This window comes from Tupaia chinensis, unplaced genomic scaffold (genome assembly GCF_000334495.1).
Source record: "Tupaia chinensis unplaced genomic scaffold, TupChi_1.0 Scaffold000290_1, whole genome shotgun sequence".
In the NCBI taxonomy this organism is placed as follows: domain Eukaryota; kingdom Metazoa; phylum Chordata; class Mammalia; order Scandentia; family Tupaiidae; genus Tupaia; species Tupaia belangeri.
In genome coordinates this window covers 2,639,399-2,664,786 of record NW_006159775.1, presented here as the reverse complement: position 1 = coordinate 2,664,786, position 25,388 = coordinate 2,639,399, and the positions used below count along the sequence as shown (strand labels likewise).

At 34.9% G+C, this 25,388-nt stretch overlaps 1 protein-coding gene across 3 annotated transcripts in view; it reads right to left on the bottom strand.

The window, feature by feature from the left end:
- The window catches only part of NOL4 (nucleolar protein 4), a 365,383-nt gene that overhangs the window by 287,119 nt on the left and 52,876 nt on the right, over nt 1-25,388 (bottom strand). For 2 of the 3 annotated variants that reach the window (XM_006150552.3, XM_006150553.2), the window contains exon 2: nt 5,684-5,833. In XM_006150552.3, coding sequence (XP_006150614.1) covers nt 5,684-5,833 — 150 coding nt within the window. Of the gene's footprint in view, nt 1-4,714; nt 4,734-5,683; nt 5,834-25,388 lie in introns of those variants that run through there. The other variant, XM_006150556.3, reaches the window with a different exon arrangement.

Genomic DNA, 25,388 nt, shown 5'->3' with positions numbered 1-25,388 from the left:
GTGAAAAACCTAAAAAAAAAAAAAAAAAAAAAAAAAAAAAAAAAAAACTTTGCTATAGGTGGGAGCCAGAAACAAATTTGTAAAATGATCATATGAAGTGTCAATGATTGCTAAAAGCCTAATTTATTCTCTACCTTCCCTTCCCAAGGATACTTGAAGTTTATATAAAGATATAAGGGTTAGTGGTTCAATTAAAATAGATTAAGTTCTAATTTTAAAACTTGAGGCACTGTGATAGGGAAGGGAGTCTAGGAAAGTTGGGACCAAAGCCTTCCTGGCACTAATTACAGAGGTATATATTATAGATAACCTTCCATTTCATCAGAATAAGATTCAACAAATTATATAACACTCTGCCTCAGATGATAGGACCGACCGTAAAACAGAAAACATTGATGTGAACACTGATGTTCACACCCTTATTTATGTTTACAGCAAAGATGTAGAAGAAAAACAATAAAGAAACAAATGAGATCTGAAGTGTTGTCTTCATATTCAGGTCAAGATTAAGTGCACTTAAGGTGTGGTCACATTTGCTGCACTGCCGCTTAAAGTCACACAATAATGTAATAAGCTATCCACTCGTCACTCAGGTAGATTATTACAAAACTATTAGCAAAAATTGAGAGGAGTGAAAAATCGCTGATATTTGATCATTGTTTTATAGTCTCTGTTTTTAATGCCTTTTTTTAAAGTCATAGAAACATGAAATCAAATGGCTACAGTTTTTTTTATCATATATCATCATTACTAAAATTTTAGGAGAACCTCTAGATGACAATGGAGCAGAAACCTTTGATTTCTTTGCTATGCTTATCAGCCAATCTGCTTGCATAAGAGCAGGACCCATGTTCTATTGTTTAATTATCTTTTGCCAACTAACTTTTTCACTTTGCTTACTACTGTCATTTGAGATCCAAGCACAGTAATGGCCTCACACACACATTATCTTTGTTGTCCATCCTTCAGAGTTTGAAAAAAGTGAAATATAGTCCCCTTGAAATCTGTGGCTTTAACTAAAAGAAAGTTAAACAAATTGTTTGGAGCTTAAGACCAACCCAGTGGCATGGTGGCTAACTGCATCCCACATGGCCAACTGCACAGTTTGAGTCCCAGACACAGCAGCTTAAAAGACACACAGGGACATGTGCATGTGTCCCCAAAATCCCAGAAGGAGAAATGGAAGAAAGCCCTGTGGTATGACCATCCTCCATGCACAGTGCTTCCTCACCTTCCCTCTCACTCTCTTTGCTCTCACTCTGTCTTTCTCTGGGGGGAGCACATGCCCTCTAACAAAATTTTAAGAATAAGATAATAAATACAGTAAAAAAAAATCCTGTTTAGTAATACATATGCTGAATCAGTAAGTATTGATAAAAAGAACAATATCAAAAATGATGCTAAAGTGTAAAGGTTAAGCTACAGGTAGGATAGATGAAAGATTTTCCTTGTTAATTTTCAGAGTAGGACTGTAGACATTCTATATGGGCAAGTTAATTTTGATATAGCGTATCTCCAGAAAAGAATATTCCATCCCACTGAGATAAAAGTTTTTGAATGAGGTTTGATTGAGGCAATATACAGTCTTATTTTGAATAGGAAAACTCATTTTATATGCTGTAATGATAACGCAGTGAATAAAGATAAAATACATTTTAAAATATTTTAGATGCAAATATTTTAAAAAAAAAAAATTCATTTATACTTAATTTAACAGACAAACCTGGCCGGGGGGTGGGGTGTATTAAATAACCGATATTCTCAAAAATTTCATCTGACACAGAACCTCTGCCTTTCTGTCATGCTTTCCTTCGAATGTCGGATAAAAGATACACTGTGCACTTCCAGAGACGGTGACACCCACAGGGCGCACAAAAACAGATGCATGAAGTTGTTACTACTTCTGTCTCCCAACACAGAGGCATCAGGGCAGGCAGAGGAAATTAAACCCATCATTCCAATTAGAGCAAATGATAGAGCTATGCTAATTCTCCTGCTTGTCCTTCTAAGCCTGGAACATAAATAGGGACTGTATAAAGAGAAATAAATAACATCAACCACAAGCTTATCATATGCCAAGCACTTTACACATATTAATTCATTCATTTTACACCACCATGTATATCATGAGCCCCTTCTAAAAGAAAAAGAGTAAATAACTTGCTAAAAATGGTATAGATAGGAAATGAGTGCTGGATTTGAAATTTGAAACTGTATTTATCTGGCTTCTTGCCTATTTTCTTTCAGTTGTACCATATGTTCTCTACTCCAAATGAAATGAACTGCAATTATTGGCAGCTCTATTTATGTGGAATACATGTAAAGTTTATGATATCACACTAGCACACTACAAGTTATGTGTGTGTGCTTGTGCATGTGTGTGTACACACAGGAAGACTGTTCTCACTATTGATAACACTGACTTTTCCCCTTAGTTTCTGGATTTCCACCAGCTACTCTTATTTTCCATGTAGCATGTGAAAAAACTTCGCAATGTAATCGTTCAGTTGATCCCTGACTTAAGAAACATTTCTGGAAAAGCATCTGTGCTTATTCTGTGATAAAATACTAGTAATGAGATGACAAGAGAACACTGATAGATTCACTGAAGGTGAAGTTCTGGCAGAAGTTAAGAGTTAAGGACAGGAAGATAAGACAACTTCTTGAGTTATTTGGTGTAATGTTACATCATTAATTCATTTTGAAGTGATTTTCCAGATTGTTAAACATACCTGTATTCACTGCTCTGTACAAAGTATTTTAAGATTCACTGAACATCTCTCTTCTGTTAATGCAGATAACCAAGAGCTGACTATAATCAAATATACTGGAAACATCTACATTCAATGGATCACTAACAATTAATATATACATAGATATAAATATGGGGTGGGGAGAGCCTTTAAAAGACACTAGAATTCAATCATGATTAAGTGATAAAATTATGAGAGCCTTTTCATATTCCTAAAATGTGTCATTTTGTGTGGATTCTCAAAAACTTGAAATACAGAATATATAATCTCCAATTTTATCTATAGTCAGATCAGATTGCAATAAAATTTAAGTCGTATAATGCCTAGATATTTCAAGGAATGATATACTGCAGATAGGTAAAACCAAATAGCATTCAAAAGTTAATCCAATATTAAAGGACCATCATTTCCTGCAGAGTGAAAACACAGAAAGAAGATTGGCAAAAAAGGCAAAGTAAATAAAATGACCACTAAATCTATCAATAATATTGTTAAACAATATGATACGCTTTAATGATTAGTTGTATAAGTATGGTTTCTTGGCCATATAGGAAAAGGGAGAAGAAGAAGGTCAATAAACATAATCATGCATGTTCTATAAGCTAATGTGTTAGAAATAGAAAAAAAAATCTTAAACTTAATGGGAACAATTATAATTGCAATAGGTAGCTAGCTGATCCTGTCAATGACTAGCAAATTCCAGCATTAGTATTAAGAACTAAACTGTAACAAAAAAAGAGTCTATGGCCCTAATAACACTAAACCATTGCATTTCAAATTGCATTTTACTTTTATGCCCCATTAATTGAACATTTTTATTAATTTTTAACATTAGACAAATTCATTGTAGAGTCATGTGCACAGTTTTGCTGGCATTGCAGTTTTTTTCCCCCACTACAATGAATTATTACTCCATAAAATGGAAATGTTTCCTACTTAGGGTTTAATTGAGAGATATCAAAGGCAAAAAGGTTAGGCCAAAAAGAGCCTTCGTGATATTAAGAAAAGGCAATAACAGTTTAGCAGTGGAAATAAAAAAGTAAACTTAGAGAAGCATTTTCACGTAGTACATTCTGAGGAGGAACTGATGATGTTTCATATTCGGCTTGTACTTTCAAAGTTGCTACCTCTACCCCAAACTACAGAAAATGTTTTCATAATGTTAATAAAAAGTTATATATGCTGAAAACATGTTTGTCAATTGATTGCAAGAATTCAGGATGCATAATGGCAATGGATTAGATTCTCTATTATTTCACTAAAAAAAATGTGGGGTGAGAGATTTGGGTCTCGGTCCACTGACTCATGTTTCTACTTTAATAAAGAGTCTCTAATAAATGTATTTTAAATGTTAAAAATTATTTTGAGTTGCTTTTGGCACCTGAACAGATTTGACTGCCATACTGCTATGAACAATAAATCTGCTTGATTTATACTTGTTTATTGCTTTATTTAATATTATTGGATTTGTATGTATTTTACAAAGTCTTATCAAGTTCAGGTAGCTATTTCATGAAAATGCCTTATCATAATAGTACACAGTTAGTGATATTAGTACATCAATATATACAGTTTTTTTCCTATTACTGTCCAGAGGAACAACCCTGGCTTAGGAGACAGGTGAAATGAGTATGTTCAGTATTAGCGTTTATAAAAAAATCTTGAGAAGCTAGGTCGTTGTTATTAGTCATGATAAGAATGTCTCCTGGGATGTGTAAGTCGAAAGAAAGTTTATGTGGCAGAATTATGTAAGGAAACTTACAATAGTGCCTGCCCACAAACCATGCAATTTGGAAACAGCCAAGAAACAAAACCATAGAGAAAGAGGGATAAATACAACATGTATTAGGGGTTATTATGCAACTACAAAGATTCAATATGACCCTAGCAATATAGCAAAAAATAGTTATGAAAAAGAAGCTATTTCTTATGCTCGGTAGCTAATTTTCAAACATATGTACCTGTATATGAAACTTTGAGCATTTCACACATTTTTCTGTATCTGAAAAAAAAATGGATCCAGACTGATATTGTGTATCAAGATAGCTGAAAACAGTTAATATAAAGGTAGCCAAAAGCAAAGTTCAATAAGAATTCTAAAAAAGGATATTATTCTGATTGCTGATAAAGCAATTGGAAAAAGAATAATTTTCTGTTCAATTTTCTTAGAAAGAATGAAATATCTATAGTAATATAATTTCATAAGTCTTTAATTAAATAAAAATCTAGATTAAGGTGTCTAGATTCAACTGTAGGTCTAATTGGAAATTTCAGAAATAATATATAAAATCATTTTGACTATATATATCATATGTAACAATTTATTAAATCTGCTTCCTTATAATTTACAATAAAAACATTATATATTTCCATTTTAAAATGTTCAAGGGCATTAGGTCTACGAGGATAACACATATTCCCTAATAGTCTATTCTGAAAAATTAAGAAATACATATCCATTAACATAAATATATTTAATATATGATTATATATAATTAAAACATAACATGTTCTTATTCATGTTACTGTGAGAATGAAATAGGAAATATCTTAACATATTAATTCAAAGGGTAAGAAATACTAAGACGGAGTGGTAGTATGAAAACTCACCTCTCCCAGTTCATAATTGACTGTTACATGCTGACTACATAATACAAATATATCTTTTCATTTGCGGGCACTTGACTAGATGGCCACATTTTATACATATTTAAAAAAATAATATAATTAAAGATAGCTTTAAATGATATGCGAAAGACTAATGAACGTATAACCAAAATAGTAATAATTACAGCTTAAATTATAGGGTGTGACCATGATATGGTCTCATTTATTAATCGTGAAGATAGAACATATGTGATTTGATCCAATTTAATGAGCATACATAATACCAAATCTGCATTTAAAATTTTTTTTTCTTTTCAACTTACTGCTTTGTATGTTCTCTTTTGTCCAGCATGTTTCCGAATTTGTTCTCCATTTGGCCCTGTTTCTACATGCATCGAATAGATAATATCAAAGAAATCTTCAACCACAGCTACTCGCCGTAAAGATAGCTTCTCATCTACTCCCACGCCATCCTGGAAATAACACCAAAAGAAAAAAAATCCACACAATTAATAATTTATATTTAACCATAATGTTGATTAAACCAAAACATTCTGATAACCTGAGTCAATCATCTAGATGGGAAACTTTTAAAAGTTCATAAATAAATAGTGGATCATTTTATGCATGACTTACATCTAGAAATCTAAAACAGAAGAAAAAACACCTGGCATGATTAACGTTAAGTAAATCATACTTTTCTATAAATTTCATCTTTTAATATTTTACAGTGTGATACTTGTAGTCATCAGTATATCGTTCTTAAATTATTTTGAAATACATTTTAAGGTCCAGTAGTATTTTATTGCAATAATTTTACTCTAGATATTGATTCACTTACCCAATCAATATTTATTGAGTTGCTAGGTCCTAAAAGTTGTAATTAGAGAAAAAAAAATAATAAAGCCACACATATGCACAAGTTCTCTACCCTCAAATATTTTATTACCTAGGAAAGAAAATGCATATCTTATGCTATCAGTATTAGACTAAGAGTATATGTTAATGCTAAAAATCTGAGTTCTAGAAATTAGCTCACATTAGTGTGAGTTGTGGCTCTTCCACTGAGAAGCTATGTATTCTATGAAAATTATTTAAAGCTTTGTCTATTTCTGTTTTTCTACTGTAAGATAAAAATAATAGAGCCTACTTAACAGTTTATTAAAAGAACTAAATGATATGGTGTAACTCAGTGTTTGGCTTACAGTGAACATTCAATAATTGATCATTCTTATCATTTTGATGGTGACATCTAAAAAATTTAAGAAAGGGCCGGCCCTTTAAAACAGTAGTTAAATGTAGTGCATAATGAACTGGATTCCACTTGGCTGACGATGATTGAAGTCCTGGCGCTGACAGTTTGAAAAACATGCTGGCCATGTATGTGTGCATGCCCAAAATCCAAATGGGATGCAGAAGTGTAAGAAAAAAAAAAAGATTGCAGCATGATCACACCCCATTGGGGGGTGCTTTCTCACTCTCTCTCTTTGGCAAGTACACATATCCCTGGTAGTAATAAATGAACAAAAATAGAAAATAAATTAAGCAAAGTACCATAGTTCACAGAATAAAGGCACCACCTTCTGATAACTAATCTTCTTAGAAGAAATATAATTTAAGATAGTTGGGAGAGGAAACAAGGCATAGCAGTGGGAAATACACCGAAGAGCTAAGAGTTCCCATGGTTAACAGAAGAAAATAAGATATGAAGTGATTTGGAATGAGACACCAAAGAAAATTCATCTTAGGTGGCTGCAGAATAAAAAGCTTCCTGCTTGCACATGAACAGTCACTCACACACACACACAAACGTTCCTATTTGGACCCTGAGGCACGAACATGACATAGCCACTAATGCTGTCACACAGCATAAGAGAGTGATTAATCTGAGCAAAATCATTCTGCACTCTGAGTCAAATGGCAACGGCCTCTTCCATAGTAATCTCAGCAGACTAAGCTCTTTGAAAACCAAAAGTCATTCACCTAGTGTTTTTTGTTACCTGTTTTTTATTTGTTTTTCTGACTTACAGTAGACCTTGTAAATAGTGGTGGCTAAATAAACATATTCAAATTACTGTATTTATGAAATCACATACTAGGTCAAACAGTTAGGAATCTTACTTTGGTTCAATTTAAAGTATTTCCTTAAAAATGACCTACAATCCATGTTGTTCCTCATTTAGGCTTCAGACCTTTCTCATATCACTCTAATATCCCAAGGCATCTCTCCTACTGTACTGGGCTTCTGGGATCATACCTCCAGGCCTCATGACCCAAGACCAATACGTAGTGAAAGTACGGAGAAGCATTGGGAAGCAAAGTGGCAATTAGACTCGAAAACCATTGCAGCTTAGAGGATAGTTCCTGGGAAAACAACTTCACAAGCCTCCTTTTGGCCAACCCCTATATCCTCAGAGAAAAACCACTTTTCCTATGCTGGATACTCAAATTCTAACTCTATCCAACTGTAAAATTTTGTTTTCTTTGTTTTCAGTCAAAAAAGGTTTACAGTACCCTCTCAGTTCCTTCATTGAATAATCAGAAATACAGTAAGTCCATACAGTTGCACTGCATATATTTGATTATGTATATAAGTATATATTTATTTCCTGATTCATTCGCTTGTTCACTTACTCACCAAGTTAAATATTAAATGATGAGTGAGTGATGTAGGCATCAGAGCCTATTTATTCATTTCATCAACAAGTATCCAACAAGACCCAAATATCGCTGAGTCCTTTGCTAGTTGCTGCAGCTACCCAGGTGTGTAAGACAGATAATCGAGGTCCTGGTGGAGTTTACAATCTAGTACAGAAAATAAATATTGCATGAATGATTTGTAGGGTGGTATACAAATTTCCCTTGGCTTCTGCAACAAATTGCCACAAAATGAGTGGCTTTTACAAAAAGAAATTAGACTAGCCTGTGGCATCATTTGGGTGGCCGGATCTCACGTGGCTGACTGCACGGTTTGAGTGCTAGACCCTGTGGTTTGAGAAGTATGATGGGCTTCTGTGTGTGTGTATGTGTGTGCTTAGGATTCCCAAAAGAGGAAGAAACAAAGGAGAAGAGAGTACAGTGTGGGTATTCCCCATGGACCTGCTTTCTCACTTTCTCTTTCTCTCTTTCTCTTTCTCCTATTATCTCTTTCTAGCAAGCCATACACACCCTTTGGGGATGTGGAAGAAAGACAGAGAGAGAAAAAAGGAAGACAAGAAAAGAGAACAAGATATTTATTCTTTCATAGCTTGGAGTCCAGAAATCCAAAAACAAACTGTTAGTAGAACTAAACTCCCTCTTGAAGCTCTAGGCAAAAATATATTCTTTGCTTCTTTTAGCCTCTGGTGTCTGTCATCATTTCATGCTAAGGCCACATTATATTGACTTCTCCTCAGTAAGCCTCTCTTCTGTGTGTCTCTCTTTTATAACAACCCTTATGATGGCATGTAGGGACCAAGAAGATAGTTCAAGTAATCAAGTAATCACCTCATCTCAGTTCTTTAATCTAATAACATCTGCCAAGATCCTCTATCCATAAAAGATGATATTTACAAGTTCCAGAATTCAAACTCGACATTTTCAAATGGACATTATTCAACCAACTATAGGTGACATACATCAGAGCATAGGTGATACATAATGTTCTGTGGGATCATACACTAGAGATGCTTCAAAACTGTTGGTTAATAGTCAACATTCTTTCAAGAAATTAAAAATCCAATGCTTATCAAGATAACGTGGGGGCCGGCAAGTGGCATGGTGGTTAAAGGTGCTGGACTCCCACATGGTCGACCACGGTTCAAGTCTCAGACCTGGTGACTTGCTTTCTCACTTCCTCTCTCTCTCTCTGTCTCTCTCTGATCAAACTGGAAAATAATAATGATAATAATAATAAAGTTAAAACAAAATAATTCTTTTTAAAAAAAGAGAATGCGAATTGCATATATGCGGAAGGAAATGTGGTCTATTATCCTTATATTACAGGGACCAACTGTACTCTAAACTGTTATTCAAGTACAATTTACACACACATTCTATAATTCAAACTAATAAAAGTATTAAAAATTGTAATAGACACTAGAGACAAAGTAGAAAGAGAGTGTGGGAGGGGAAGAGCATAGAGAAGGAAATTTGGGAGGAAAATGGAGCGGTAAGACACTTGTGGGACATAGATAGTGTTTAGTGTCTGTTGACGAGGATGTGTATAATAGTCTCGACTGGGCTGTCCTGAGGTGTATATCATGCTGGGTAAAGTCTCTTCACAATCTAAATGTTCTACAGAAATTTAATGTATGAATAATAATAAAAAATTTTAAAATGCCTTCCGAGATTGAGCTTACAATATGAATGAACCAAATAGCCATGGTAAGATGACAAGAAGTAATTCAGGAACTGGAAGAAATATGTTCAATGATCTTGGAGCTCAGTGCAAGCTTCAAGTAGCATAATGAGAAGAAATTTATACATAGCCATAGTATAGTAGAAGTGCCAAGTGCCAAAGACAAAGAGAAAATCATGAAAGAAGCATGAGAGAAATGACCCATCACATATAAGGCAACCCTAATAAGACTAATAGTCAACTTCTCTAAAGAAATAATGGAGTCCAGAAGCAGTGGAAAGATATTTTCAATGCTAAATGTAAAAAGCTGTCATCCAAAAATCTCATATTCAGAGAAAAACCATCTTTAAAAAATTAAAATGAGGACCAGCCATGGAGGCACAGCAGTAGCAAAATGTGCTGGAAGCTGTATAAAAGATAAAGATTTGATTCCTGCATTGACCTGTATATGCTGGTCATGTACAAGTGTGCCTGTGATCGTAGTTGGCTGGGAACATTGGAAGAAGAGTCACACGATGAATAAATAGACTTTACAAATGAAAAGAAAAAAATAAATAAACTAAGATGAAATGGCCATCCCCAGAGAAACAAGACTTGGAATATTCAATAATACTAGGCATGACTTACAGTAAATGCTATAAGAAGTTCTTTAGACTGAAGTCAGTGATGGCAGCCAGCCAATAATTTAAATGCACATGAAAATACCAAGCACTCCAGGGGCCAGCAGTTAGCGTAATGGCTATGTCACTGAACTCCCATGTAGCCGACCATGGGTCGAGTACTGGACCTGGTGGCTTAAACTCACGCCAGGCAAGTGTGCGTGTGTGCCCAAGATCCTGAGAGAATGGAGGAGAAGGGATTGCAGTGTGGCCATCCACCCTGAGGGGTTATTTCTCGCTTTCTGTCTCTCTGACTCTCTTTTTCTGTCTGGCGAGTGCACGTACCCTTTAGCAAAAACCTCTCCCCCCAAAAATAATAAAATACCAAGCACTCCAGTAAAAGCAAATAAATTATGACATAATTATATAGAGATGGTATTAATTGAAAATACATTCTTTATTTGAATGAACAATATATAAATAATTATATTATTGGGATAATAACTTATGGAAAAGTAATATATTTGACAACAACAAAATAAAAGAGAAAGAAACAAGGCTGTATTGGAATTTGGAGTAAGGAATTAACAGCTGATGGTAACATAAATCTACAGATGGCAAAGAAGAGAACCCAAAATTTATACTTCTCTACTTTATTCTCAGTTTCTTTAAAAGACATAAAGTTATAAGTAATAATCATAATAATATAGATTTGGACTATATAATATAAATATATAAATATACATATTAATTCTGTGATTACTCATTCATAAAACAAAACAATACCAAACAAAAAGAGGGAAAATAAAGCTAAATCTGAGTAAAGTTTCTTTATTTGATTGTAAGAAAGTAAGTAGATTTTGATGATATAAAATATATATTGTATGTGTTAGAGCAACACTAAAAAACAATCTGAGTATATTTAGTTAAAGATCATTAAATGAGGGCTGGCCTTGTAGCCCAATGGTAAGGAAGCCAGATCCCCATAGCCAACCACAGCTCAATTTCTGTCCTCAATGACTAGAAAACCACTCTGCGGTCATGTTCACATGTGCTCCAAAATCCTCACAGGATGAAGAAATGGCAAAAAAAAAAAAAAAAAAAAAAAGAAGCAATTGCAGCATGACTATGTCCCGTTAGGGAATGCTGTCTCTCTCTGGCAAGGGCATTTACTCTCTGGCTATAAATTAAATTACTGATAACTGAAGAAATTAATCTTAATTATGAGTAAAGTAGAATGTTTATAAACCAAATTAAGGAATTTTAACCTGCAGCATTTTTAAAATCTAACATTTCCCAATGCGTTTGAGTTATTGACTATATTTTTAAAAAGGAAAACAAAAACATAACTTGTAGCATTTGAAATGAACAATATTTCAAGGATAGGAAAAAAAAGGATGTAACAACGGTAGCACAGATAGGCAAATGAAGTATTTCAACCTGAAATACTTCCACCTAAAAATTATGTTTCTGCGACAAACAAACCTGCACAAAATTTATTAATGTAATACCAGCCCTTCATTTGCAAACTAGAGAAAAATTAATTCTACTCTTTTCAAAATTGATGATTTACTCAAGAAAACAGCATTGAATTCCAAATGTATGTTGCTTCAATGAGAAGATAATTACAGTTATTTATATGGAATATTCATCCTCTCTGCAGCACAAACAAAAGTTCACGTTACCAGGAGGCCAGTTCCTGCCAGCACAAAGACTGGAAAATCACTGCTTTGCCATATGTTCAGATGCTTGTAAAACGAGCTGGACTTCGTCAGACATTGTCTTATATGAGGGACTTTTCAGCATTTCTCTCACACATGCTGTGGCTGCCTTGAAATACAAGTAACATTCAGTATTGAAAAACTGATGCATCGGCTACTATTTAGACTGTATTTTTCTCTGCGTTTCCATTACTTCATTGTGTTAGCACCTAGTAAACAGTTTATGTAATAGCTAAGAAGAGAGATAAAACACAATTTTTTTCTTTGAAAATGGGCCTGCTTAATATAAATTTAGGGTTCATCGAAAATGTAAACATTTGAGCTACCTCTTTTGTTGCGATTGCTAATTATGTTGTTAATGTGCTGTGAAAGATTGGAAATTTGGAGTATGGAGTGTGTATGACACTAAATTGTGATTTGGTGGGACTTACATAACAGTTTTCAACATTTGAAGATAGTGGTTCTTGATATTCTCTTAAGGAAAATTTGCCTACAAAATTGAAGCTGGAATGTCACTGGAATAACGTAAAAAGAATCACTATACTTGGCTTTTTAAATTTTTGGTATGTATGTTAAGATTTGGGTACAAATTGAAATGTCTGTACTGATCCTTGACACAACCAATAAATCTCAATTATAAAAAAAAAAAAAGTATAATTGCATTTACCCTTAACTAATCAGTATAATTACTATGTAAAAAAGTAGTAAGTTCTCTCTTATACCTTTGGGGCTAGGAACCAGAGCAAAGCAAATAAAAAAGAGATTAAGAGATGATAATATTTGGGGTTAGCAGGTGACATGGTGGTTTAAGGGCACTGGCCTCTTACATACTTAGTTCGAGTCCGAGATTTGGTGGCTTGCTTTCTCACTTTCCCTCTCTCTCTCACTCTGTCCCTTTCTGGTCAAATTAAAATAAATAAAATTAAAATAAATAAAATTAAATAATTCTTTTTAAAAAGATGATAACATTCATAGCAACTTTAATGATAAAAAATAAGTCAAAAGATATGTAGTGCCCATGGCCAATAACCTATAATGAATAAGCATATTTGGAAAGTAATGCTAAAAGGATAAAATGTTTTAAAGGACTTAGATCTCATAATCCCAGAAAGAATGGATTTTTATTTTTAAAAATTATTTTATTTATTATTATTATTATTTCATTTGACCACAGAAAGAGAGAGCTTGAGAGAGAAAGGGAAAGTGAGAAAGTAAGCTGCTAGGTCTAGGACTTGAACTATGGTCAGCCATGTGGGAGTCCAGTGACTTGACCACCATGCCACCTGCTGGCCCCAAATTCTTTTTTATTTTTAAAAGATATTTGCTTTAGGGCACGTGTGCTCACCAGAGAGACAGAGAGAAAGTGAGAAAGCACCCCCCCAGAGGGGATGGCCATGTAGCAATCCCTTCTCTTCCATTCTCCTCTTGGGATTTTGAGCATGCATGTATGTACACCCACCATGAGTTTTAAGCTGCTGGGTCCAGGACTCGAACCATGGCTGACTATGTGGGAGTTCAGTGATGTAATCATTACACCATCTGCCGGTCCCTATTTTAGAAAAATTCTAAGAATACCAATTTTGTTAAAGTATATGTGGCTGCAAAGCAAAAATATTTTCCTAAATACAACACAAGGAATTAAAACCTAAAAGAAAGGACTATTCTTTATTTCTAAATTATTCAGAAAAGCTTCAATAGAGTTTCATTGAGAAGTATATATATGAAGACGTAGTAAGCTCTGTGAGATAGCTATATATCAAAACTTCACTATCATAGTTCCCCATACTTTTATTGCTAAATAATATTCTCTTGCATGATTATGTCACAATTTGTTAATTTTTCAGTTTGGCACTAATTTGAAAAAAAATACTATTGTATTTTAATTTGTCTCTTCACCATAAGACACTGCACAGTGAACTCATTAAGAATAGATGCAAAAAATAAAGAAAGAAAGAAAGAAAGAAAAGAAAAAAAAGGATAGGCCAGCAGGGAGGCGTGGCACTGGACTCTCACATAGCTGACCACAGCTTGAGTCCTGGACCTGGTGTTGAAAATCACACCATGGTGTGTGTATACATGCCTAAAATCTAGAGAGGTGAATGGAGAAGGTATTCTGGCATGGTCATCCCTCTAAGGGGTGTGATTTCTTTATCTCTTTCTGTTTCTCTCTCTCTCTACCTGTCTCTCTGTTCCAATGAGTGTGCACACCCTATGGCAAAAAAGAAAGAAATGCTAGGTGATGATTATTGTGAAACTTTGGTACCTACGACAGTCACTGGTATATAGTATATGACCAGTGAATATCCAATTAAAATACAGTCTGTGCCTCTATAACCCACATAGTATATAGAACCTCCTTGCCAGAAAGTTAGCTCACATGGAAGCATTGAGGAGCGATGATATCACATTATGCCTCTATGAGGCAGACTATTTCACTATTCACCAAATAAACTGCCTTAAAAATTTTCTTTTAAGTTCTCTGGACCCTAGTTTCACATCTGAAATATGAAGATAATTATAACATTTATCTGTTTGGCTTTACTTGTGGTTTAATTGAATTTTGTCTGGAATTTAATAATAACTCCACAAATACTAGTTATTACTTCATTGTAGATAATGTATATCATTAAAATACCTGACTAAGCCTATTACATAGAGTATTAAGGGCAGTGCCTTTAAAAAATGCAGGAAAAAAGTGAAAGTCACCAAGAATAAGTAGTACAATGTTAAAGGAGAAGAGTAAAGTCACAGGACTGACTGACACTACCTGACTTCAAGATTTGTTATAAAGCCATCATACTCAAGGCACTGTGGTATTGGCAAAGAACAGAAAAATAGATCAATGAAAAAGAATAGAGAACTCAGAAATAGATCCATATAAATATAGTCAACTGATCTTTGCCAAGAGAACAAAGGCAATACAATGGAGAAGAGATCATCTCTTCAAAAAAATGGCATTGGAACAACTGGATATGCATGTGCAAAGAATAAAATAAAAATTTAAAAATTTATACACAGACCTTATACTTTTCAAAAATATAATTCAAAATGTGTCATAACTTAAATATAAAGTACAAAACAGTATAACTATATATAACTCCTAAAAGATAACATTAAAGGAAATCTTGATGTCTTTGGGCATGGATACAACTTTTTAGATACAATACCAAAGGGATAATGCATGAGAAAAATAATTGGTAAGACAGACTTCATTAAATTTAACAACCTTTATTCTATAAAACACTATCAAGAGAATGAAAAGACAAGCCATAGACTGGAAAAAAATGTTTTCAGGAGATATCTGATAAATAACCATTATCTAAAATATGAAAATAATTTATAAAAATCTGTAATAAGAAAATAGAAAACCTCAACAAGTTATTAGAAAACTGAATCCATAAGCATATTAAGAAGATCATACACCACAATCAGGTAAGCTTTATCTTAGGTATGCAAAGACTGTTCAATATACATGAAACAATACATCACATTAACAGAAACAAAGATAAAAATAATATGATCATATCTATAGATGCAGAAAAAAATTGATAAAATACAACACCCTTTCATGACCGAGACTCAACAAAACAGGATAGAAGGGACATTTCTTAAGGCAATAAAAGTAGATATGACAGATCCATTGTGACCATCATACTGAATAGGGAAAAGCTGAAAGTCTTCACTAAAGACAGGAACAAAACAAGGCTGCCCACTTTCTCCATTCATTTTCACCACAGTGCTGGAAGTCCTAGCCAATGCAATCAGACAAGAAAGCAAAATAAAAGGCATTTGAATAGGAAAAGAAGCTAAACTGCCTCTATTTGTAGATGATATGATTATATACGTAGAAAGTCTAAAGGAATGGATGAAAAACTAGAAATGATAAATGGATTCAGTAAAGTAGCAGGAACAGTCTATTTACAAAAATCTATGACATTTTGAGACCAACAGATGATGTCATAGTTACATCACTGTCCCCCCACATAGTTGACTATGGTTCAAGTCCCACACCTGGTAGCATAAAATCATGCCAGGTGCATGTACATGTGTGCCCAAGATTCCAAGAGGAGGATGAAGAAGAGATTGTAGCGTGATCATTTCCCCAGAGGATGATTTCTCACTTTCTCTTTCTCTGTCTCTCCAGTAAGCACACGTGCCCTACAGCAAAAATCTTTCTAAAAAGTCTATAGTATTTTTATATACAAACAATTCAGCCTCAGAATCACAGAATGTAATCTCATTTACAGTAGCTACAAAACAAATAAACTACCTAGAATAAACTTAACCAAAGAAGATAAAAATGTCTATAAGGAAAACTATAAGAAAAACTATTAAAAAAAAGAAAAAGAAAAGAAAAAAATTGAGCATGGTACAAAGAAGTAGAAGGACATCTCATGTTCTTACATTGGAAAAAATCAATATAGTCAAAACATCAGCTCTACCTGAATTAATTTACATATTCACTGTGATTCTGATCCAATACCTGTGACATTTTTCATAGAGAGAATAAAAAAATCTGTATTACCAAGAAATACTGTGCCAAAAGGATAAAACAGGAGGTGTCTCACTACTTGACTTTAAGATATATTACAAAGCAGTGATAATCAAAACAGCAAGGCATTGGCCCAAAAATAGACACACAGACTGATGGAATAGAATAGAGAATCAAGAAATAAACCCCAAATCATACAGCCAACTGATCTTTGGAGAGGATACAAGACAATGCAAAAGAGAAAAGAAATTTTTTTCAACAAATGGGGCCTGGAAGAACTATATAACCACCTGCAGAAAAATGAAACCAGATCCCTATCTCTCACAGTTAACAAGAATCTATTCAAAATGGATCAAAGATTTAAATATAAAGCCTTAAGCTACAAAACTACTAGTAGAAAATGTATGAGAAACTTTTGAAGGCTCTGGAGTGGGCAAAGATTTCTTAAATAAGACCCCTAAAACATAAGCAATAATCCCCAAAGCAGATAAGTGGGATTACATCAAACTAACAAGTCTTCTCACAGCAAAGAAAACAACAATTAGAGTGGAAAGGAAATCCTTGGAATGGGAAAAACTATTTGCAACTTATTCGTCAAAGGATTGATATCCAGAATACATAAGGAATTCAAGCAGCGCACTAATCAAAAAAAGAAAAAGAATAATCCAATTTAAAAATGGGCAAATGAATTGAATAGACAATTCTCCAAAAAAGACTACAAATGGCCAAAAGGCATGTGAATCAATGCTCAATGTTTCTTTTTTTTTTGGAAGAGGTTTTTGCTATAGGGCACGTGCGCTCGCCAGACAGACAGAGAGACAGAGAGATAGAAAGCAAAAAATCACCCCCTGGGGGGATGGTCACACTGCAATCCCTTCTCCTCCATTCTCCTCTCAGGACCTTGGGCACACACGCACACGCCCCCGGCGTGAGTTTAAGCCACCGGGTCCGGGACTCAAACCACAGTCGACTACGTGGGAGTCCAGCAACATAGCCATTATGCTAACTGCTGGTCCCAATGCTCAATGTTTCTTGTCATAGTGGAAATGCAGATTAAACCCACAACGAGATACCATTCAACCCCAGTTAGAATGACTAGGATCAAAAAAATAAAGAACGAAAAGTGCTGGCAAGGCTGCAGTGAAGAGAGAACCATCTTACACTGTTGGGGAATGTAAATTAGTATAACTTCTGCCAAAAGCAGTATGAAGGCACCTCAAAAACCTACAAATAGACCTACCATATGACCCAGCAATCCCACTCCTTGGTATGTACCCAAAGATAGGAACACATTATCAGAAAGACGATTGCATATCTATGTTTATTGCAGCATTATTCACGACAGGTAAACCATGAAACCAACCTAAGTGTCCAAAAATTGATAACTGAGTTGAAAAACTGTAGCACATATACACTATGGAATATTACTCAGCCATAAGAAACAATAAAATTCTATTATTCTAAGTGGATGAATATAAAAGACTTAATGTTGAATGAAGTAAACTAGACTGTGAAAGATACACATTGTATTCCCCTACTATTTGTAATCCCCTGGGGGATGGTTTCTCACTTTCCCTCTCACTATCTCTGTCTTTCCTTCTCTCTCTAGCAAGGGCTTGCACCTTATTGCAAAATTTAAAAAAAAAGATAAAAAAAGAAAAGAGGAAGCAGGGAGTTCTTTTGAGGGGGAAATCTTTGCTTTCCTTTGTGATTATAGTGGAAAGCTATCCAAGTGAAACTAAAACACCTCAAAGCATTTTTGTAAACTAAATTTGGTATACTTAATAAAGATTGAAAATTCATGGATGGACCAGTAGTCCGAGTAGTCCATGCAAGTCCAGAATTGTTACATTGCTGGACTCGCACGTAGTCAACTATGGTTCAAGTACCAGACCCAGCAGCTTAAAACGCACTTCAGGCACATGTGCATGTGTGCTTGAAATCCAAGAGGAGAATGGAGAAGGGATTGTGGCATGGCAATCCACTTTCTGTCTCTATCGCTGTCTCTCCAGAGAGTACACGTGCTCTATAGCAAAAATCTCTCTAAAAATATAAAATAAAATAAAACATGGAAAACTAAATATAAAAACAAAATCTTTTATATCCCTTTTCAGTGCATGGATCTTTAAAATAGTTATTAATTTTCTTAAAAAATAATTCATATAGAAAATAGAAATTTGCTAAAGATATAAAACATTCGTTCCTTTGTTCTTTACTTAAAAAGAAAGTAAGGTACTATAAAATAACTAGAAAGAATAAATAATAAGCATAGGTTAAAATACAGAGCCCTCAAAGTCTGGTAAATGTCTAAGATCAAGTGAGCATTGGGTCCTAGGACGTGAAACAGAATTTTCCTCATAAAAATAGAACTATTAAAAGAGAAAAAGAAGGAGGAGAAAAAAAAGGTCTATGTGTGGTAAAATGATAGGCTAGAAGAAAATCTGCACATTTGTAAATAGACATGATAGGCCTAAAAGATTACTTGTCCTAAGTTGATTTGACTCTTGGCTGAGGAAGTAAATGTTTCCTCTCTTGGAGAAACAAGAGCGGAAAATTGATATACATTTGAGACCTCAGGGATTTAAGAAATACAACGTATCTACTACAATCACTTTGGAGACCATATGGAGATTCCTCAGAAACCTACAAATAGTACTACTATTGCACCCAGTAATTCCGCTTTTAGGTATTTACCCAAAGAATAGAAAAAAGCTCAGTCAGAAAAATGCTTGCACATCGATGTTTACTGAAGCATTGTTTACAATCTCTAGGAAATGGAATCAACCCAAATGTCCAAAAATAGATGACTGAACTGAAAAAATGCGGCATATCTATTCTATGGAATACTACTCATTCATAAAAATCAATAAGACCCTGACATTTGATACCAAGTGGATGAATATGGAAGACTTAATGCTAAGTGAAGCAAGTCAGAAGATGAAAGTCAGAAGATACATACCAATTGTCTGTGCTCTATAGCAGACAATGAAAATTTGGAAGGTATAGTAGCAGGGAGGGCAACTATAGATATTGGAGATAGTAAAGATAGGGGTAATATGGAAGTGGGTAATGGAAGGAGGGAGAGGGATGGGGAAGGAAAAAAGTACTTTTAATTGACAAAAAAAGAAAAGCTATTTATTGATGATAACAAATATAATAGTCTTTTGTCTTGACTGATATTCATGGTATTCAGGCTGGAAAAAGTAATGTTGTACACTATAAAGATATATATGATTAAATGTAAATGAAAAAAACAATAATAATTTAATTAAAAATAAGTACAGTGTATATTAAGCAACATAGTTCTGTTTTCAAAAATCCACTCTTGAATACATAATAGTAGAATTGCAGATAATCACAGACTGACCCTATTAAATAACAGCCAAACAGACAATACAGATAACTCTTAGGTTTGTCTGACAACAAACTTCTCAATTGTTACAAAGTCAGAAGGCAGTAAAGAATAATACCTTATGACTTTGAGAGCAAACATATCAGTATAGATTTATATACCCAGATAAATTGTTTAAGGAGAATATTTTCAGACATACAAAAACTAAAATCCATCTACCAGCCTTATTGGCAAAATTTAAAGGAAACACTTTCAACACAAGATAATTATTAGAGGATGTTAGAAAAAAAATACTAAAATTAGAAGTCCTATTTATTTGTAATCCCTTAGAGATTTTTAGTAATACCTTCCCAAAAGCACATTATAACTGATAAGTCATATTATTAAAGAGACAACAGTAAGGCATTATCATCCACTATTTTTAGAAGAAAAAGAATCATGAGATAGATTAGAAAATTTTGCCAGAGACCAGCAGGTAGTGTGGTCGTTAAGGCGTTGGGCACTCCCACATGGTTCAAGTCCTGGACTTGGTGGCTTGCTTTCTCACTTTCCCTCTCTTTGTCTCTCTCTGTGTGCCTCTCTGGTCAAATTAAATGAATGAATAAATAAAATTAAATAAGTAATTCCTTAAAAAAATAAATTTGCCAAAATTGTTAGTTTTGCTCTTATATGTAGGAAATAACTGGGATGTTTTTATTGGTGACCAATTACTTGGTCAAAAGGTTTATCATGTTGATATTACACTATTTCCAGTACTTATAAAAGAATCACACGTTTCTAGAAGACTTGGATTCTTGAAACAAGATAAGCTTGGTTCCTAAATTTTTAAAAATCATAAGTCTCTTCGAAGTATATTGAACTTCTGTCCTAAGCTTTTGTTCAATTCTTTATCATTAACGTACATTAAAACAATTAATAATTAATAATTAATTAATTGGGGACTAGCAGTTAGCGTAATGGCTATGTCGCTGGACTCCCACGTAGTCGACCATGGTTCGCGTCCCGGACCTGGTGGCTTAAAACTCACGCCAGGCACGTGTGTGTGCGTGCCCAAGATCCCAAGAGGAGTACGGAGGAGAAGGGATTGTGGCGTGGCCATCCCCCCTGGGGGGTGATTTCTCGCTTTCTGTCTCTCTGTCTGTCTGGCGAGTGCATGCGCCCTATGGCAAAAACCTCTTAAAAAAAAAAAAGATAATATTTGTTAAGTACTTGATATGTACTCCAGACTATGCTAAACACTTTATATGTATTCGCTCTTTAGTCTTCACATAATCATCTGTTATTCCCATTTCACAGATAAAGAAGCTGAGGCTCACATAAATAAATACATTCCCCATGCCACATATCTAAGAAAGGAAAAGCACTACAAAAGATAACATACTGACCATGGCAGAGCACAGAGACTTTTTCAATAGGTCAGGGCATCTCTGGAAAAAATAACTAGCCTAACTAGATGTAGAGAGGCACACATGAATCACAACGTTATAAAATACCAAGTGCGTTCAGACAGAGAATAGATTGTAATAATAATAATAATAATAAACCATTAAACTATCGTAGTTCAAATAAGACAGAAATTTATTTCTCTTTCATCTACCAGTCCAGTGATCCAGAGCCAGTGTGGTAGCTTTGCCATCTGGAACATGAGGCTGCCAAGGTTTTTCAGACATTGCTATTTCCCAGCCAGAAGTAGAAATGAAGGAGAACATACAGGAAGGCAGTTGCACTCATCACTTCTGCTTATGTAAATACCACTGCCCCAAAGTTATTTACACAACCACACCTAGAGCCAAGGAAGGCTAGATGTACTTAGAGGATGAGTCCACAGCAGTCATGTGCCTAGCTGAAACAGACAGTGCTATTACTAAAAGGACAAAAGCAATGACTAGGGAGGATAAGCCGAAGCTTCTGCCTTATTCACTAGCTATCTGTTGAAAACACAGGACATGTGCAAAGATGTAAGAAAAAACAACAAGAAAGGTAGTTGGGGGGACCCACAGGTGGTGTGGTGGTTAAGGTACTGGACTCCAACATGGCTGTCTGCAGTTTAAGTCCCAGACCAGTGGCTAGTTTTCTCACTTTCCCTCTTTATCTAATGAGCATGTGTGTCCTGTAGCAAATTAAGAAACAATAATGATGAATAAAATTAAATAATTCTTTAAATAATAAAAGAAAAATAATCCTATTAGGTATGCTTAAGTGCCAATTGGAAGAGAATGACCTAAGACAGTAGATTAATCAGAAATCTTTTATTTTTTTTTCAATTTTCAAGGGAATATACAGCTGAAAATACAGAAATCATAAATCTGTAACTTGATTCATTTACACCAGTGAAACACAATTGTGTAAAGACTAACCAACAAACCTGACAAGCTTCCTCATGCCTCTTTTTAATCACGAACCTCGCTCACTTGCCCAGGGATGACCACCACCTTAACTTCTCAACATCTAATACATTAATGTTGCCTATTTCATTATGCCATTATATTTGTGGGACTGATACATGTTTTAGTATGTAGCAGTACTATTTTAAAATTTTTATTGTTACATAGTATTCAGTAGTAAAATATGACATAATTTATTTAACCATTTTTCTCAAGATAAACAGTATATTCCCTTGAAAATGGAAAAAAATCAAAGATTTATCATTAAAATATATATGTATATCTATGTGTATGTATGTTTTATATTCAACTTTTGTAGATCACAACTAGTTTCTTCTAAGTGGTTGTATCAATTTACTGTTCCTTTAGCTGTATGAGTATTACACTGGCTCAACATTCTCAACAACATGTGGGAATATCAAGGTATTTTATTGTAGTAATTTTTATGGGTTTAATAGTAGTTTTAATTTTTGTTTGATGACTATTGAGGTTGAAAATCTTTTCTTACAATTATTACTTATTTGGATAGCCTCTTCCATTGACTCTCTATCTTAGTCACTCATTCACATTTTTACGGGGTGTTCTGCTTTTGTTCTTATCCACAGGAATTCTTTACATAATCTGAATATAAATCCTTTGCCAGTTCGTAACTTTCTTCTGCGTGAACAGCTGTTGAACAAAAGTTGCTAAGAATAGCTCTATACTTTGAGAATGTTAGTCTGCCATGACTATGAGAAAACTGGTAAGACAAATGTTAAAAGACAATGTATATATTTCTTAAGAAATGCAGTTAGGGTCTAATATAGACAGAGGAGAACAATAATAGAAAATAAAAGAAACATTTGAGAGACAGATTTTTTTTTTTTTTTTTGGAGAGGTTTTTCGATATAGGGCGCGTGCGCTCGCCAGACAGACAGAGAGACATAGAGACAGAAAGCAAGAAATCACCCCCCGGGGGGGATGGTCACGCCGCAATCCCTTCTCCTCCATTCTCCTCTCGGGATCTTGGGCACGCATGCACGCGCGCCCGGCATGAGTTCTAAGCCACCGGGTCCGGGACGGGAACCACGGTCGACTATGTGGGAGTCCAGTGACATAGCCATTATGCTAACTGCTGGTTCCTGAGAGACAGATTTTATAAAAGATCAATTCGACCACTTATTTATTATCACTATTATTCATATTTTGTAGTTGGATAAAACGAAACACAAAGGCTAAGCAATTTGCCCAAAATTTCCCGGCTAATACGTCATTGAACATGGCTCTGAGCCAAGTGAAATTAACTCTAGATCCTTTCTTTCATTTCATTTTTTTAAAGGTTATGTATTCCTTCCTTCCATAAATGAGAGCAGCCGAAACAGAGAGAGAGCACTCCCCGAAAAGTCTTAACACCGTCATCCACCCCAGCATCAGCCAGCCTGAAATCACAGGCACACATGCACCCCGCATATTCAAGGTAGCCTCTGGACTGGATCCCTGAACTTTCCCACGTGGATTAGCTTCACGGAGAGTTACATGACTACATGACTGCCGTACCACCAGTTAGCCGCTGGAGCCTGCTTCTTAAACTACTGTACGTTCTCCTTGTCAGCTATCATATAACTAACTTCACTGCCAGTTAAGAACCCAAAGAATAAGAATCATAACCATCAGGATTGAGTGATAAGGTCCTGGGATGTGGAGAGCTCCATATGGCATGGAATCCTCAAAAGACAGAAATGAAACTGAGATTAAACAGTGGACAATACAGAAAAAAAATAGCAATGAAAATACATCATGTCCACTCACATTCTGCACCCTTGTCATGACTAATCTGGAACATTTCCATACTTTCAATCTCTTCACTTCCAAACTGTCACCCTTTCTAATTCACGCTCCACCCTACAGTCAGATGTTCTTTTGTGAAACAGGTTATGCCACTCTTAAAGACATTCAGTAACTTCCCAATGCATATGGGACAGCATCCCAACTCCTTTCAGGGTCCATGAAATCCTGCAAATGCGGTCCCCTGACTCCCTTTGTATCCTCGCCACACCCTATATTTCTCTCCTCTCCATGTACACTGACCTTATGTCAGTCCCTGGAACACGAGCCCTTCTCCACCACGGGGTATTTGTGATTGCTGCTCTTTCCGTATACCTGTTCTTTCTCTGGCAACTGAAATGTATGGCTTCTTTTTATCCTTCATCCCAGCTAAACACACAGAACTTTTCTTTGACCATTCACTCTAGGATGGGCCTCCCAATTTATTGTTTAGCATGTAGCACTCTAGTTGGTTCCTTTGTGGTTGGCTTTATCAAAAGCTGTAACTTTATTACTTAGTTGTAAACATATTGATCTGTTTTTTTTTTTTCCCACTAGAATTAAGCTTCATGGCACTATTTGCCTTACATGTGCTAGATATCTTATTTCCTTAATAGAAAAATGGCATCTGAACAGACTATTGTTTTTCTACTATGTCCATAAAACATTCTGAAACACCATTATTCCACTCATGCGTCAAAGAATGGTTATTTCAGAGGACTTAGTTGAAAGAAGACATTCTCATAAATACTATTCATTTCCTTTTAATAACCTTTGATTAGATGAATTCATGAATCAATAAATGGCTCTCATTTTTTTTGTAATCTTGGGAAACTAGGAGCATATGGTCATTAACTGCAATACTAAACACAGTAAAAAGAACAAGTTTGGGAGAGAAATATAATGTGAGGGGCAGGTTAAATTTGAGATACCTACAGAAAAGGTAAATAGAAAAGTACATGATGTAGCTTAGAAATAAGGGTCTAGAACTCAGAGAAAAGTCTACATGAGATAATACAGATGTAGAAGACAAGAGAATAAGACACACGTAAAGCCGTAGATGTGGATGAGAAGGCCCAGGAAAATATGCAGAATGAACAAAGCATAAAATTAAGACAATATCAGTAAAAGAAAAGGAGTGCGAGTCAGTGGGGTGGTGGTGAAGGCAGCTGGTGCCACATGGCCAACTGCATGGTACAAGTCCAAAACCCAGCAGCTTGAGAAACACGCTGGGTACATGTGTGCCTGAAGTTCCAAAAGGAGAAATGGAGAAGGGATTGCAGGTTTTCTCCATGTAGAGTACTTTCATATTCTTCCTTTATCTCCCCCCCCCCCCCC